A 12,680-nucleotide genomic window follows, 5' to 3' on the forward strand; every position below is an offset into this window, starting at 1 on the left:
GCGCCGGCCCTGGCTCCCATATTGCCACACGTATTCATCAATAAAAAAAAAATTAAAAAAAAAATAAAAAAAAATATCAGTATTTCCTGCGTAAAATGCAGAAGGATCCATGTCCAAATCTGTAAACTTAGAAAAAAGGCAGGATAAAACCTAAAAAAAGGTTTTAAAAAAACCTAATGAATCAAAACAGTGGAGAAAAACCATCCTCCAGTGTCGTACTCTGTGCTGCTAGAGCTTCAGCACAGCCATGCTGGAGACCTGGGCTAATGGCATACCAGTAATTGAGTGCGCACAGCATGTACTGGTATATCCTAAAAAGTAAGGATAAAACCTAATATCGCTCAAAACCTAATCTGGTACATATGTACCCGGCATTGTCATCCTGTTGCGATTTTGAACGCTGCACTCAACAGCAATAATTTACAGCTTGATTTGCTGGCGGTAACCACAGCACATGTTGCTGCCATGGCTGGCATGGATCCATCCACACCCCCCCGCGCAGCCCCAACCGCCCGCAGCGAGCTCCCCGCAAACGCACACCCCCACCAAACGGTGCGGGGAAAGGAGTGCCTCCGTTTGGGCGGTGAGCTGCTGACGAGGCTGGCTGAAATGCTGCTGCTGGCACCCGCATAGTACGGCATCCCTCCAAGGGAGGATTCAAACCATTTGTTTCATATTTTAGATCTGACTCAGGACGTGCTGGGCGCCAGGCGGCATTCCCCGGGCTGCGGCACACAGGCTGATAGCCCTTAGTGCTGCACCCACCGCCTGCGCTGGCTGTCCGCTGCCTCCGAAGGAGAGGCACCTCCTTTTGTAGGTCAAATCCCAAACACTGGATGCACTAAATACTTTTTTGGAGCCATCCTAAAATGAACGTTATTGTTTGAAAAATGCCTAAAAAACCATAAAGTACGTGGCTGTACCACTTGCTGAGATGTGACGGGAAGTTTCCCTTGAAAATCACAAATCAGAAGTTTTTCTTTGTTGCTGATACATGGTGCCTCGATGTACTGGGAAACACTGTCCATTTGCTTGGTGGTTTTGGACTTCAGTCTCTAATAATTCCTCTGCCAATATTCAGCACGAGTCCTACTTACACAGTCATGTGGGAAGCCATTTCTAGTAAATAGGAAACCGAGATAAACATTGCCCATTCAATTCACGATGTAGCAGAGGAGGCCCTCAAAATCTTTTTGAAGTTAGATATGAGAGTGGTATGAGCCACACCAGCCAGCAACATCTGTTTAGATCATGGCCACCCAAAGGAGCAGTCCTGATGCTGCCTTTGAGGTTGTCCAAACTTGGCCAGGTGCAACTTCACTCTGCTTTGAAGGTGTCTCCTCCTCCTTTTGTGTCAGAGGGGTTCTCTTAATGAAGAGAATAATGGTATTTTTAGCAGAATATTGAGGCACATGGGAAAGCAATCACACATGGAGAACTGGAAGCAGAACAAGTAAAGTTACTTGCCATAAGTGTTCTCTGAACAGAACCAGTACATGCTGTGTGCACTCAATTACTGGTATGCCATTAGCCCAGGTCTCCAGCATGGCTGTGCTGAAGCTCTAGCAGCACAGAGTACGACACTGGAGGATGGTTTTTCTCCACTGTTTTGATTCATTAAGCACTGCTGAATTATCTCGCAGGCAAGAAGGCCATCTACTGAACCAGGGACTGAGACAACAGCACCTCACCAGAGCCATGTTGCATCCTAACGCAAGAGATCCAGTAGCCGTAGAGCTGCTCAAAAGGCGTTTGTTTGGCTCCACGCAGTGGTTCAAATCTGTACAGCTGCCACAGATCAGACTTCTCTGATTTTTCAAGTCATGGTAAAAGAAAACCAGTCTCAGTTTAAAGCAGTGGTTTTCACTGGCCCACAAAACCGTTTTGGTTTGTGAACTCCTATAGCCACTTTCCAGTAGGTGCAGAGGTTTAAGCTGGGTTGAAGTTTATCATATAATCACTTTGCTTTTCTTAGTCATCTCCCTGACGTCCCATAGATGATATTCACAGATCATTCTAGGGGCTGCTGGCAGCGTGCCGACAGCCTCCGCTTGGACAACGATCAAGAAGATCAAGTGTGTACAAGCACGTTATATGGCCTCTCTCTGCAGTCAGAGTTGCCAGAGTTTTCTTAGGGTCTCTGCGGTGGGACAGGGGTTGAGACAGAGCCAAAGAGAAAAAGAGAAGAACAGAAGGGAGCAAAGCCAGAAGGAAACTGAGCCAGCAAGAGTTCAAGTAGGTGGTAGGAGAGTACCTGGGGCAATGCCAAGAAGAGGTATATTTGCCACCCCGGCTTGTTAGACTGGTCCCAACCATACAGGGGCCGTACTGTCCCAAGTGTTTTTATGGGAGACAAGGATATGTTGGCGCAATACAGGATTTTTCTTATTATATGGGAAGTTGGTCATACCAGCAGCCATCTGAACAGCCTACCTACACAAAGTCCTCTGCAGCCAGGTAAGTCAGCAAGTCATCCACTTCCAGCCCAGCAGCAGATGTGGGTGTGAGCCCACAGTTAGAGGGAAGGAAGTTCTTTTGAGCTCTATACGAGCCAGTCCTTGATCTTCTACATATTCACACAATATGCCCCTTTTCTTTAAAGAAAGGGGTGATTTCCACTTGACCATGGGACCACTTCAGTGCTCCTTGGTAAAAATAGCAGCCCCAAAAATAGTTATGCACTAGCATCTCCCTAAAACTAGGCAACTTGAGAAAGAAAAAGAAATTTGACTTTTTCCCTTAAGCTCTCTGCACACCTGCAGCTCTTCAACAAAGTCACTAACTCTCACATTTCTCAAGTAAAACGACTTCAGCTGTTGCTGCAGCAGCTCATGCTGGTTGCTGATAAGGAGCACCCAGCTGCCACCACTCACAGCCTAGAGTCCCAGGTAGGAGGATGTTCTCCTCCTACCCCAGGCCCACACTCAGCACTTGTGAGCGACTCAGTGCTGCTCTGCCTCACAGCTCTGGCTCATCTGCCCTCCGCTATACACAGATACTGGGGGGACAAAGGGGAGCAACTGGCCAACCACCCAGGAAGGGGGAAATGGGGCCGTGCACCCACTGGGCTCCTGCTCTCCTCCCATGGAGCTGCCCTGTCCCCACCAGGAGAAGGGTGGCTTCCCAGAGGAGGAGGCTCGCAGCAGCAGTGGTGATGTTTCACAAAGAAGGGAATTGCTTTCCCCTCTGGAGCTGGGATCTGGAGGGGGACTGAGGTTTCCTCATCAGTGCAAGACAAGGCTGCAGCCCCAGCCAACGCAGTGAGAGGTGGCAGAAAGACCTGGGTCATCCTGCAAAAATGCAGCCACCCTTCCCAGTTCCTTACAGCGCTGAAACACCACCCCTGGACCAGCCTGGTTGTGTCGTGGAGCTTCACACCTGGGGTGCAGGCGTTACCACTACAGCATGCCATCTTCCTCCTCCTCAGGCAAAGACAATTTTCTGGCTTTTATAAAACAAAGGAGGAGGATTCTGGCTAATTTCAGATGCCTTTCCCTATAGGGAACCCACGAGGCTGCAGCTTGTAGCGACCACTCCCTCCTCAAACATTTAGATAAAACATTGCAGCCTTTGAAAGAATAATCTTGTAGACAAACATTTAGGACCTTTCATAGGGTGACCTTTCATAGCTCACACTAGACTGCCTATTAAAAGTCACTTCTTTTTCACAGTAGTAGTGCGGGTAGGAGCCCATACATCTAGAACAGGAGATGGCGAGCTAATCCCTTTTCACGCTGTAGGGCCCACGATACAGCTAAGCGGCTGTAACTCTCATTGGCAAAGTGCTGCGGTACAGGAGAGCCATTTCATTTCCTTCTAATGCACTACAGCAAAAATGCATCTAGAACTGTTAGGTAATTGGCAGCTATTTTCTCCTAAAGATTTCCACAAATACAGAACGGTTTTGATTTCACGGAATTTGCAGATTCTTCTTTGAAACCAAGATGATGCATTTTCCTGGGTATATTGTGTTCTTCCCCATTTCTCTCACCCGCCTGCTATCAACAACAGAAGGAGAGAGGGGAAGGAGAACAGACAAAATACACAAATCCCTGAAGGAACAGAAATCAGGATAATTTTAGTATCTTTTTTTTTTTCTGGTTGCTGTTTCCCTGGGGGTTAATGTCCCTTCAGAGGCAGTTTTTGGGTGTCATGGAGAACCTGAAGACTTTTTTCCCCAATAATATAACTGTCAGATCTTAAATGTAGTCAACTATACAGTCATCACCTTTTCCTCTGCTTTATATCCTCTAGATGGTGCTTGTGTATCACTTTCTACACAAAATAAATCATGCTGCCTCTACTCAAGCTTGGAAATGGATTTGAAGTGCTGAGGGTTGTGGTGGACACACTGGGTGGTTACCCAGTCCAAGCCTCCATCATAGGAAATGGTTGTCATCAGCTTCTTCCCAAATGTGAGACACAGGACTGAAAAAATCCTATGCACATTTTACTGGAATTTATGAAGATTAAAGTCTGATTGTATTTCCTCTGTATTGCACCTTAACTCATTGGGGATGCACAAGGGTTCACCCCTTCCATGCCTACTTGTGCCCGGTGGCAACCGGAGTTACAGGGCAGACGGCATATCGAGGGTATGTCTAAAAAAAAAATACATGGGAAACAAAAGATCCCTAATCAAAATGGCATTTCCCAAATGCCGGAGCACCACGCTACCCATGAACAACATTACCAAAGCTTACAGCAAGCACAGCCGAATGGGAGCGTGCCTCTGGGCCACGGGAACAGAGGAAATTTCAGCGTAAGAGGCTGGTGCAGGGAGGGAAAGAAACCAGTATTCTGCCTCATGAGCAGAGAAAGCAGGTACCTCTGAGTGGGTCTATTTGTCAGAAAAAAATATATAAATAAAAATCAATCCTGGAAAGAAAAAAACATCCCCTCAACCCTTTATTATTCCACTCTCCATTCTGATTCAGTTCACAGAGACGCCTAGACGTACTGAAACGTAAGAGAGACTAAATTCCGGCCATCCTCCTCCTTTACTCAATGTCAACAGTAATAATTTAATTTTCAGATAACCCATATAGTAATTCCCTCAGCCCAGCCTTCTCTACCTGTGCCCACCCTGGAACCGACCAAGTCATTTTGTTTCCTCTTTTGCATTCATGCTCTTCAAATATTTGCAGACAAGCAACCCGGCTTGCCTCTGTTTGGACTCCTTATCTCAACAGGTTTCGGTCCTTAAAAATTCTCTCTTCCCTTCCCCACACCTTCTGTCTAAACTTCCCAGGGGGCAGTCATCAAACACGCTCTCTGGCAAACAAAGTTAGTGTTTACCCAGCTCTCAGCTGGACACGCACCGGGCTTTGCTGGGGAAACCTGGCCATTTAATAGGAAGACAGCAGAGAGCAGCTGTACGCCGCGGAAAAATGCTCCTGCTTCAGTTCTGGAACCTACAGACGTTTGCAGCCACCTGGCCAGGGAGGTGTGCACCCCTGGGTCACTACAAAATGGGGTTGCCGGGATAGAAACTTGGAGTTTTTCTACTACGAGAACAGGAACCTCTATTTTTTAAGGTCTAAAAAGCCCTCTGTGCCCAAGGCTTTCTTTGTTGTTTTTTTTCTGCTTGTTATTTTTATATGCAGGAAGCACCACCAAAAGACTGTAAATATGATGGGTAACTTCTCACTAGCCGAGATAAGACTCGTTTTTATAGATGGGGAAGGTACAGCGAGTTATGCCCACGGCCGCGCTGGAGATGGGGAGCAGGGGTTACCAGCCTGCCTCCTGCTTGGTGATATAATTTTCCATTTTTTTGGCCTGGGTCATGCTCCTGGATTGTATCCTTGCCCTCTACAGGTCATATGGCCAAGTGGCCATTTCTAGCTCTGTCAAGTTCACACCTTTTATTGCTAATAATAAACTAATTAATAAAAAAAACCCACACTGCTTAGAGAGATGAAAGAAATTTTTCTTTTTTTTTTTTTTGAAAAAGTACATTTAAGCTAGAAGTCCGTTCAATTTTTCAACATTTTCCTGCTTTAAAACTCACTGACATCACCATAGCCAATGAAGCTGTAAGCAGCAGATACCCAGCCCCAGGTTTTGCGGCTGCTCTACTCTCCAGGAGTATAGAACCAGACCTCAGAAGGAAGGAAAGGAGTTTTAAACCCTCTTCACCTGGATTTTTAAAGCACGGGTCCTCAAGCCTGACACTGAACACACACAATTGCTTTCCAAGTGTAAATAGGCGTGTCAGCAAAACCACTGGTTTTCCCTTGCTCCTTGTTAAAAATGTGTTTTAAAAAGGGGCAGCAAGAAAGCAAATAACGTGGGAGTAGCACAAAGCAGCGCCCACAGTCCCAGCCCCCGCCAGCACCTCTCAGGTACATCTTGGGTACATATTTGCACTTCTGGTGCCTCCTCCCTCCAGAGCTGGTGGAGCTGGTGTAGGGCAGCCCCTGGCTCCACCTGAGCCCCGCTACCTGCCTACGTTCACCTCCTCTTGCCCAGGAGGTAGGAGAGCGTTGTGCTGCACGCCGGCAGGCTGAGCCGGCATGTCCGGGGTCGCGGCCAGGCTCTGCCAAGAAAGGGCGGCTGCCGACGGGCTGGGGTCCAAGAGGAACGCCATCAAGTTCAAGAATCAGGACTACGAAACCCTGAAGCAGCAGTGCCTGCAGGCTGGCACCCTGTTCAAGGATGAGGAGTTCCCAGCCTGTCCTTCGGCACTGGGCTACCGGGACCTGGGACCATACTCCTTCAAAACCCGGGGGATAATCTGGAAGCGCCCGACGGTAAGAGTGCTTTATAACTGCCTGTTTTCCTGAGTTCAGGTCTAATCAAAGCTCACCTGAACATGCACGCTAAATCACTGGTGAGCCTGAATATCCACTGTTCCTGTAGGTCTTGGTTTGTCTTGCTTAACCTCCACAGTTAGCAGAAACAAGGTTGAAATGGGGGTGAGAGGAAAAAAAAAAATAAAAATCAACATCTAAGCTCTTTATAAAGCAAAGAATCCTATGACTGCTTCATGGGAACCTGCTTCCTCCCTATTCATCCCAGCTCCACAGAGCCACGGCTCCAGGGTGCAATCCAGAGATGGACACAAAAGCCCCAGATGTACCCAGACAGAGCAGAGGGCAGCCCAGAAACGGTACCTACGCGGTGGTCCTGCCACTCTGCACCCCAGCAAATCAAGTTACTACTTCAATAAAATCCTCTGCCTCTCTACCTACAACAGTTAGAGACCAGCCGATTGGAACAGTTATTACCCAAATACATATATCCTATAAATAGCCAGTTTCATCAGGAAAGATTAGATGCTGATTAATTTCTTTTTTTAAACCACAAAAATCAGGGCTTCAGAGATTTTTCTGCATTTTCATCTTTCAGTCATTTTTTCTGTCCCTACTCTGCTCCTCCTTTGTCATTTTGCCCCTCCTTGCAACATCAAGAACAATTGAAAAAAGGAGAAGGAAGGAAAAAAATACCAAACAACTTCCCTTCCTCTGATGGGGGAAAGGAGAATAAGAGAAGAAGGAAAATTTCAAGGCTTAGATTTTATTTTTTTTTTATTCACCTGAGAAGTGAAAAACAGAAATGTGCAGGCTTAATAATGCCACATTTTACCCTGGCAACCCCATTTGTCCATCAGGACTTCGCTCTGGCACCTGGGTGTTTCAGCAACAAGTACCACAGAAGCACCTCTTGGCTTTGCCCACCCTGGGAGAAGATCAGCCTTAGAAAGCTCACTAAATTATACTTTGGTTCCTCACGCAAGAACAGCATCGTGCCTGCAGCAGAGTCACAGTCACAAGTGCAGCCTGGTCAAGAACGACTGAGGGAAGGGTTAAATGTCCCAGCCCTGCCTGCATGGGACCCCTCCGCCCTCCTGGCACTCAGCAAAGACACCAGCAGTTTACGGACACTTAATCCACGAGTACTGGGACCCACTGTCTTATCCCTGTGCGTGGGACAGAGTCCAATCCCTGCTGCAAGGTGACACAAACAGTCTGCTTTGCTCTCCTACGGAGGGACCTGGATCTGACCCACTTCTCCATGTTGTGGATGACTCCTGTCGGAGGTCACAGCCCTGCTCATTTCTTGGACTTTTTCATCCGGCCAACCGGTTTCCATCCACAAACTCTGCCCGTGATTGCAGGCCGATGGGACCCCTCTTCACTTACCTGCCTGCATCCAACACAGGCAGCAGGACCCAGTGGGCAAACTGGACGAGACCTGCTGGAAACATGCCCCTTGCAAAATAAATATCCACTGCTAAGACCATCCCAGCCCCGAGGCTGCGACTGCTGGTGTGCAGACAGAGCGTGCCAGCCACTCTGCCATCAAAGACTTATCTTCTGATTTCAGCAGTGGGTTTACAGAAAGAGAGGAGGTGGAAAGGCAGTTGTGCCAAAGGTGTGTGTGGCACTTGGCAGCGGCTCAGCAAGGACAGGTGTCTGGGTGAGTAACAAGTCATTCGCAGCTGACTATCACCGGGTGCACCCCTTTGGAGGGAGGAGAGAGAAACCAACACAAAACATTTGCTGTGTGGTAGGTAACCTGCTCCTGACTCCTACCCACTGAGACAGCCACGAGGCAGCTGACCCGCTGGATAACCACAGAAGCAAAAAGGATGTAGCTGAGATCACACCTACGGCGAGAGGAGATTCACCAACTGGCTTTTCATCACACACACAAAGTCCTGGGTTCTCCCTGTCTCCACGGGATGCTCAGAGCTGACAACTGCTGGGCTCCGGGAGAGCTGGTGACTGCCTAAGCCTTCCTCAACCCTGGTTGCCACCTTAGGCTTCCTATAAACTGCCCCTTTCTGCCATCCAGAAACTCATGGGAAATGCTGGTGCAAAAGGAAAGGCGCTTGTCTCTAGAGAGACTTCCTAATATAGGCCATGAATTTTTGGAGGGCTCAGGGTTGGGATAGGAGGGACAGTCATTGCCGTAACCTACTTATCTGGCCCCGAAGGACCAGAAAGAAGCGGGGGCGGGGGGGAGGGAGGCCACCAATAAAAGCGTTTTTGTGCTCGGCCTCTGAGGAAGCGGGGTCGGGGGGGGGAACCTCCTCCATGCCCGTGGCCATAGAAGCTCAACACAGCTCCAGCGCCAGAAGCGACCGTCACAAACTCGCTCACACTGCTTGAGCCAAAACCACAGCAAGATCAAGTAAGATGTAAACGTCGAGGTTGAATTTTCACCTCTGTCCCCACAGTAGCAAAAATTCTCACCAATATTTACTGGCAACCTCAAGCAGCAAAGGGCTTCAGGATTTGCCTCAAAAAAATACACGCAGTCTTGAATTTAATAAGGCAATGTTTTCCTGACATCATGTTAATCAGACAGAGGACAAAGGACACATATTTTTTTAAGAAATGTTGAAAGTGTTCAGTGTTTTTTGAACACTGAAACAAGGAACTAGAAATCAGAACTTTTCAGACCAGAAAGGGTGATGCATACTTTGAAAATGTGTCGTTTCAGGAGTTATGTGCCAACCCTCAGTTCATAATTGGAGGAGCTACTCGAACAGATGTCTGCCAAGGAGAGCTGGGTACGTACAGCGCTTCTGAATTTCGTTTTGGAAGAAGGAGGAGAGAAAAAAAAAAAAAAAAGAAGCCTCATTTAAAAATTCCTCATCCACAGACCATTTTATTGGCTATCTCCCAGACGTAGTATGGAGAGAGGCAGATACCCAAGAAGAGGACTCATGCACCAGCATTGCTGCCTGAGACAATGTGTATATGGGCTTGTAAGAGCTATGTCAAACCGGGGAGACACCAAAGTGTCTCCTGGAGGTAGGAAACTAATTAACCGTTTGTGGAGCAGAAGGCTAGCTTGCTTTTCACCTCTTGAGACAGAGCTGGACACCAAGCTAATCATGAGAGCGCTTGCCCTGAAGCAAGAGAGTGGGCTTCAAGCCCACCCCAGCAAGAGCGGCTGGGACAAGTGACACCAGGGAAATTTCACCTAGTCATCAGGGATTTTTCTCTGGGAGGCAGAGCAAGCTCCAGCCTCAGTCTTGCACAACACAAATACACGACAACCACCGAGCAGAGCAGGAACTGGTTTAGTAGAGGGGCTGGGGCTCTGACGTGCCATTTCGTGCCAAGCAGGATGGCCCACCTGCTTGCAGGCATGAGTTAGAAACAAGCACCACATCATAAAAAATGAAGAGAGCACGTAGACTTTGTAATATCATCCCCAGCAAGCAAACTGTTCCAAGCCCTTCATGCCGAATGCTCCTCCTGCTTGTACGGCTTTTGGTGTAGAGCTACGAGCAGGGAGAGGAGCTGTGCAAACACAGCCAAAAAAAAGGCAGTGTTGCTCCAAATTAGGGCCTGATGCTGATGAGATGTCTCTCAGCCAGCACTCATCTCTTGAAGGTCCATCATAGAAAAACTTGCTTACCCACTTTTGCAAAGGGCCAGAAGGGAGCTGTAAGGGGCTTCATCCCCCTTTGAATAGCTGCGGCAGCAGCCGCCCTCCCTGCCTGCCTCGCTGATAGGATCCAGCTCCAGAAGACAGCAGCAGCAACCTCTCCTGACTGCATATAGAGGCGAGAAGGCTGAAACTCTTGTAATGAGAATTTGATAGATTAGACACAGAGAAATCAGCCTTTCTCCCTCCCGCGCTGCTTACCGCAGTACTCCTGACCTTACTGGTTTTCTAGCCCATCCATTGTGCAAATGAGATTCAAACAATTTCTGCAAGTCATTGGCAATAAATAATACCAATGCTGGTCCTGTAAACACAGCACCATTAAAGCAATTGCTAAAAAATTCCCTGGTGTGTGGGCCTGTGCTCCAAATGCTAAAAATAAGATGCCCAATCATACACTTGCTCCAGGATATTTATTCGGTGGATGCTGGCACAGAGTATGGGGAAATCACTTCCTGTATTTTAGGAGAATGGTTCAGATAAATAATAAAAGCGACATTTCTTGTCACCTCCAATTTGGGGATTTTCTATAATAGCATGAAAAAAATAAAATCATATGCCTGAAGTAAAACCTCATTTTCCTTGACAGTTTACAAGCTAAAGTACTGAAGAATATTACCTGCTCTTAAAACTAGAAGAGGTCAATGCATTATTTGTGTTAAGCCTAGGAACTGAATGCAAATACCTTGAGCCCCTTTTTATTTCTGTCACCTCCTGAATGTCTCTGTGGAGTCCCAGTCCTTTGTGCTAAATGGGCTTTCATTAGAGCAGCGCCAAAATCCATCAAATAGTGGTAACAACAGAACTGGACCCAAAAACCTCCTGTGAACCTGGGGACGGTGCCTGCCTCCCGGCTTTCCCAAGTCAGCCCTCGGCAGGCAGTACCCCAAGAGCTAGTCCTGAAAGCTACCCCTAAACCTAGAAGAAAAGCCCCCAGATCTGTTTCTGCTTTTGTTAGGAGCTTCCTTTTCTCCCTCTCTCTCAAAAAAAGATAAAATAATCAAAGACAACCCAATGTGTTTCTACAAGGCTGCTTACAATCGCTTCTACACACACTGACCCTTCACAAAAATAAACTTCAGAATATAGGCATGGGACTTCCCTTCTAGCGTTCAGGTATTTGCTTTACACCTCTGAGGCATATTATGCTTTTTTGGTATTTGATCCAATACCTTGAATATCAAAGTCCTTGTTACTAAAGCCCTCATGTAAAACGCTCCTGTTGAAACAGGCCCTGATTACATATTTACGTAAGCCATGTATGTGACCTGTTAACAAGCCCTTTAGGGAAATAGAGCCTATTTTTAATAATCTTCTCTGACACGTTTCTTTTCTTTTAAAAATAACACTGCAGGTCTGGGTTTATGTGAACAAAAGGAACAGGGAAACCCAGAGTTAGTCTCACTCCATTAAACTTATTTCTTTGACAACAGCGTAAGCTAGATGAATATCAGCTTGGGAAATTTGATGGGAACTTGAAAGACTTGAAATATTTTAAACGCTCTTTGAACCATATCTTTTTGATAGCCTAGTAACAACTTGAAATGCAGTCACATAGTCTTAGTTATTAAAGGTGATTTAGGAAGTTTTCTTGCAGCTATCTGAATAAGTTAACCCCGGAATTGTTTGCAGAAAATCTTAAGAAGCAAGTGGCATACATTTAATTTAAATAATATAAAACATACCGAAACCTTCCCAGTTTAATATTAGCTTTCCAGATCCACGTCATTTATATTCATGGGGCGCCTTTTGTTCTGGAGGCTCAGAGGGTACTCCAGGCACTGCAGCTCCCCTGGCCTGGGCTCTCAGCTGGAGAAGTCCCCTGAAGCCCACGCAGATGCACCAGTTCGCACCAGCTAAGGAGCCCACCCCACGCATGCTTTACGCGTGTCTCGTCTTACGGGCAGATTTGAGAAGATTATGAGTAGATTGGAGAACAAACCAAAGCCTGGCAGCTCTGAGATAAATCTGGTACCTGTTGAGGGAGCCTTTGGAGCTCCTGTAGGCAGGAGAGTGCTTAATAGTACTGGGTTTGTTCACATAGCTTGCTATAGACTTTAATATATAGCCCTTCTGATATTCAGTCCCACGGGCCCAGGGGTTTTGGGGTTTCATTCTAGCAGATATATCCCCTAGATCTCAAAAAATACCTTCACTGACAACTATGAGACCTCAAAGAGAAGAAAGCCTGTTCCTTTGCTGGGTGCTCTTTTGCCTTTCTGTACACAGCTGCAGAGCTTAATTTGTTTCCACAGAAAACTTTAGGAAGC

General features: G+C 47.0%; 1 protein-coding gene across 1 annotated transcript in view; it reads left to right on the plus strand.

The window, feature by feature from the left end:
- The first annotated feature begins 6,404 nt into the window (after positions 1–6,404).
- LOC134512661 (calpain-8-like) overlaps positions 6,405–12,680 on the plus strand; it is a 30,573-nt gene continuing 24,297 nt past the window's right edge. The window contains exons 1-2 of the mRNA XM_063328226.1: positions 6,405–6,755; positions 9,454–9,523. Coding sequence (XP_063184296.1) covers positions 6,519–6,755; positions 9,454–9,523 — 307 coding nt within the window. The 5' untranslated portion in view covers positions 6,405–6,518. The remainder of the gene's footprint in view (positions 6,756–9,453; positions 9,524–12,680) is intronic.

Source organism: Chroicocephalus ridibundus, chromosome 3, assembly GCF_963924245.1.
Source record: "Chroicocephalus ridibundus chromosome 3, bChrRid1.1, whole genome shotgun sequence".
Taxonomy (NCBI): domain Eukaryota; kingdom Metazoa; phylum Chordata; class Aves; order Charadriiformes; family Laridae; genus Chroicocephalus; species Chroicocephalus ridibundus.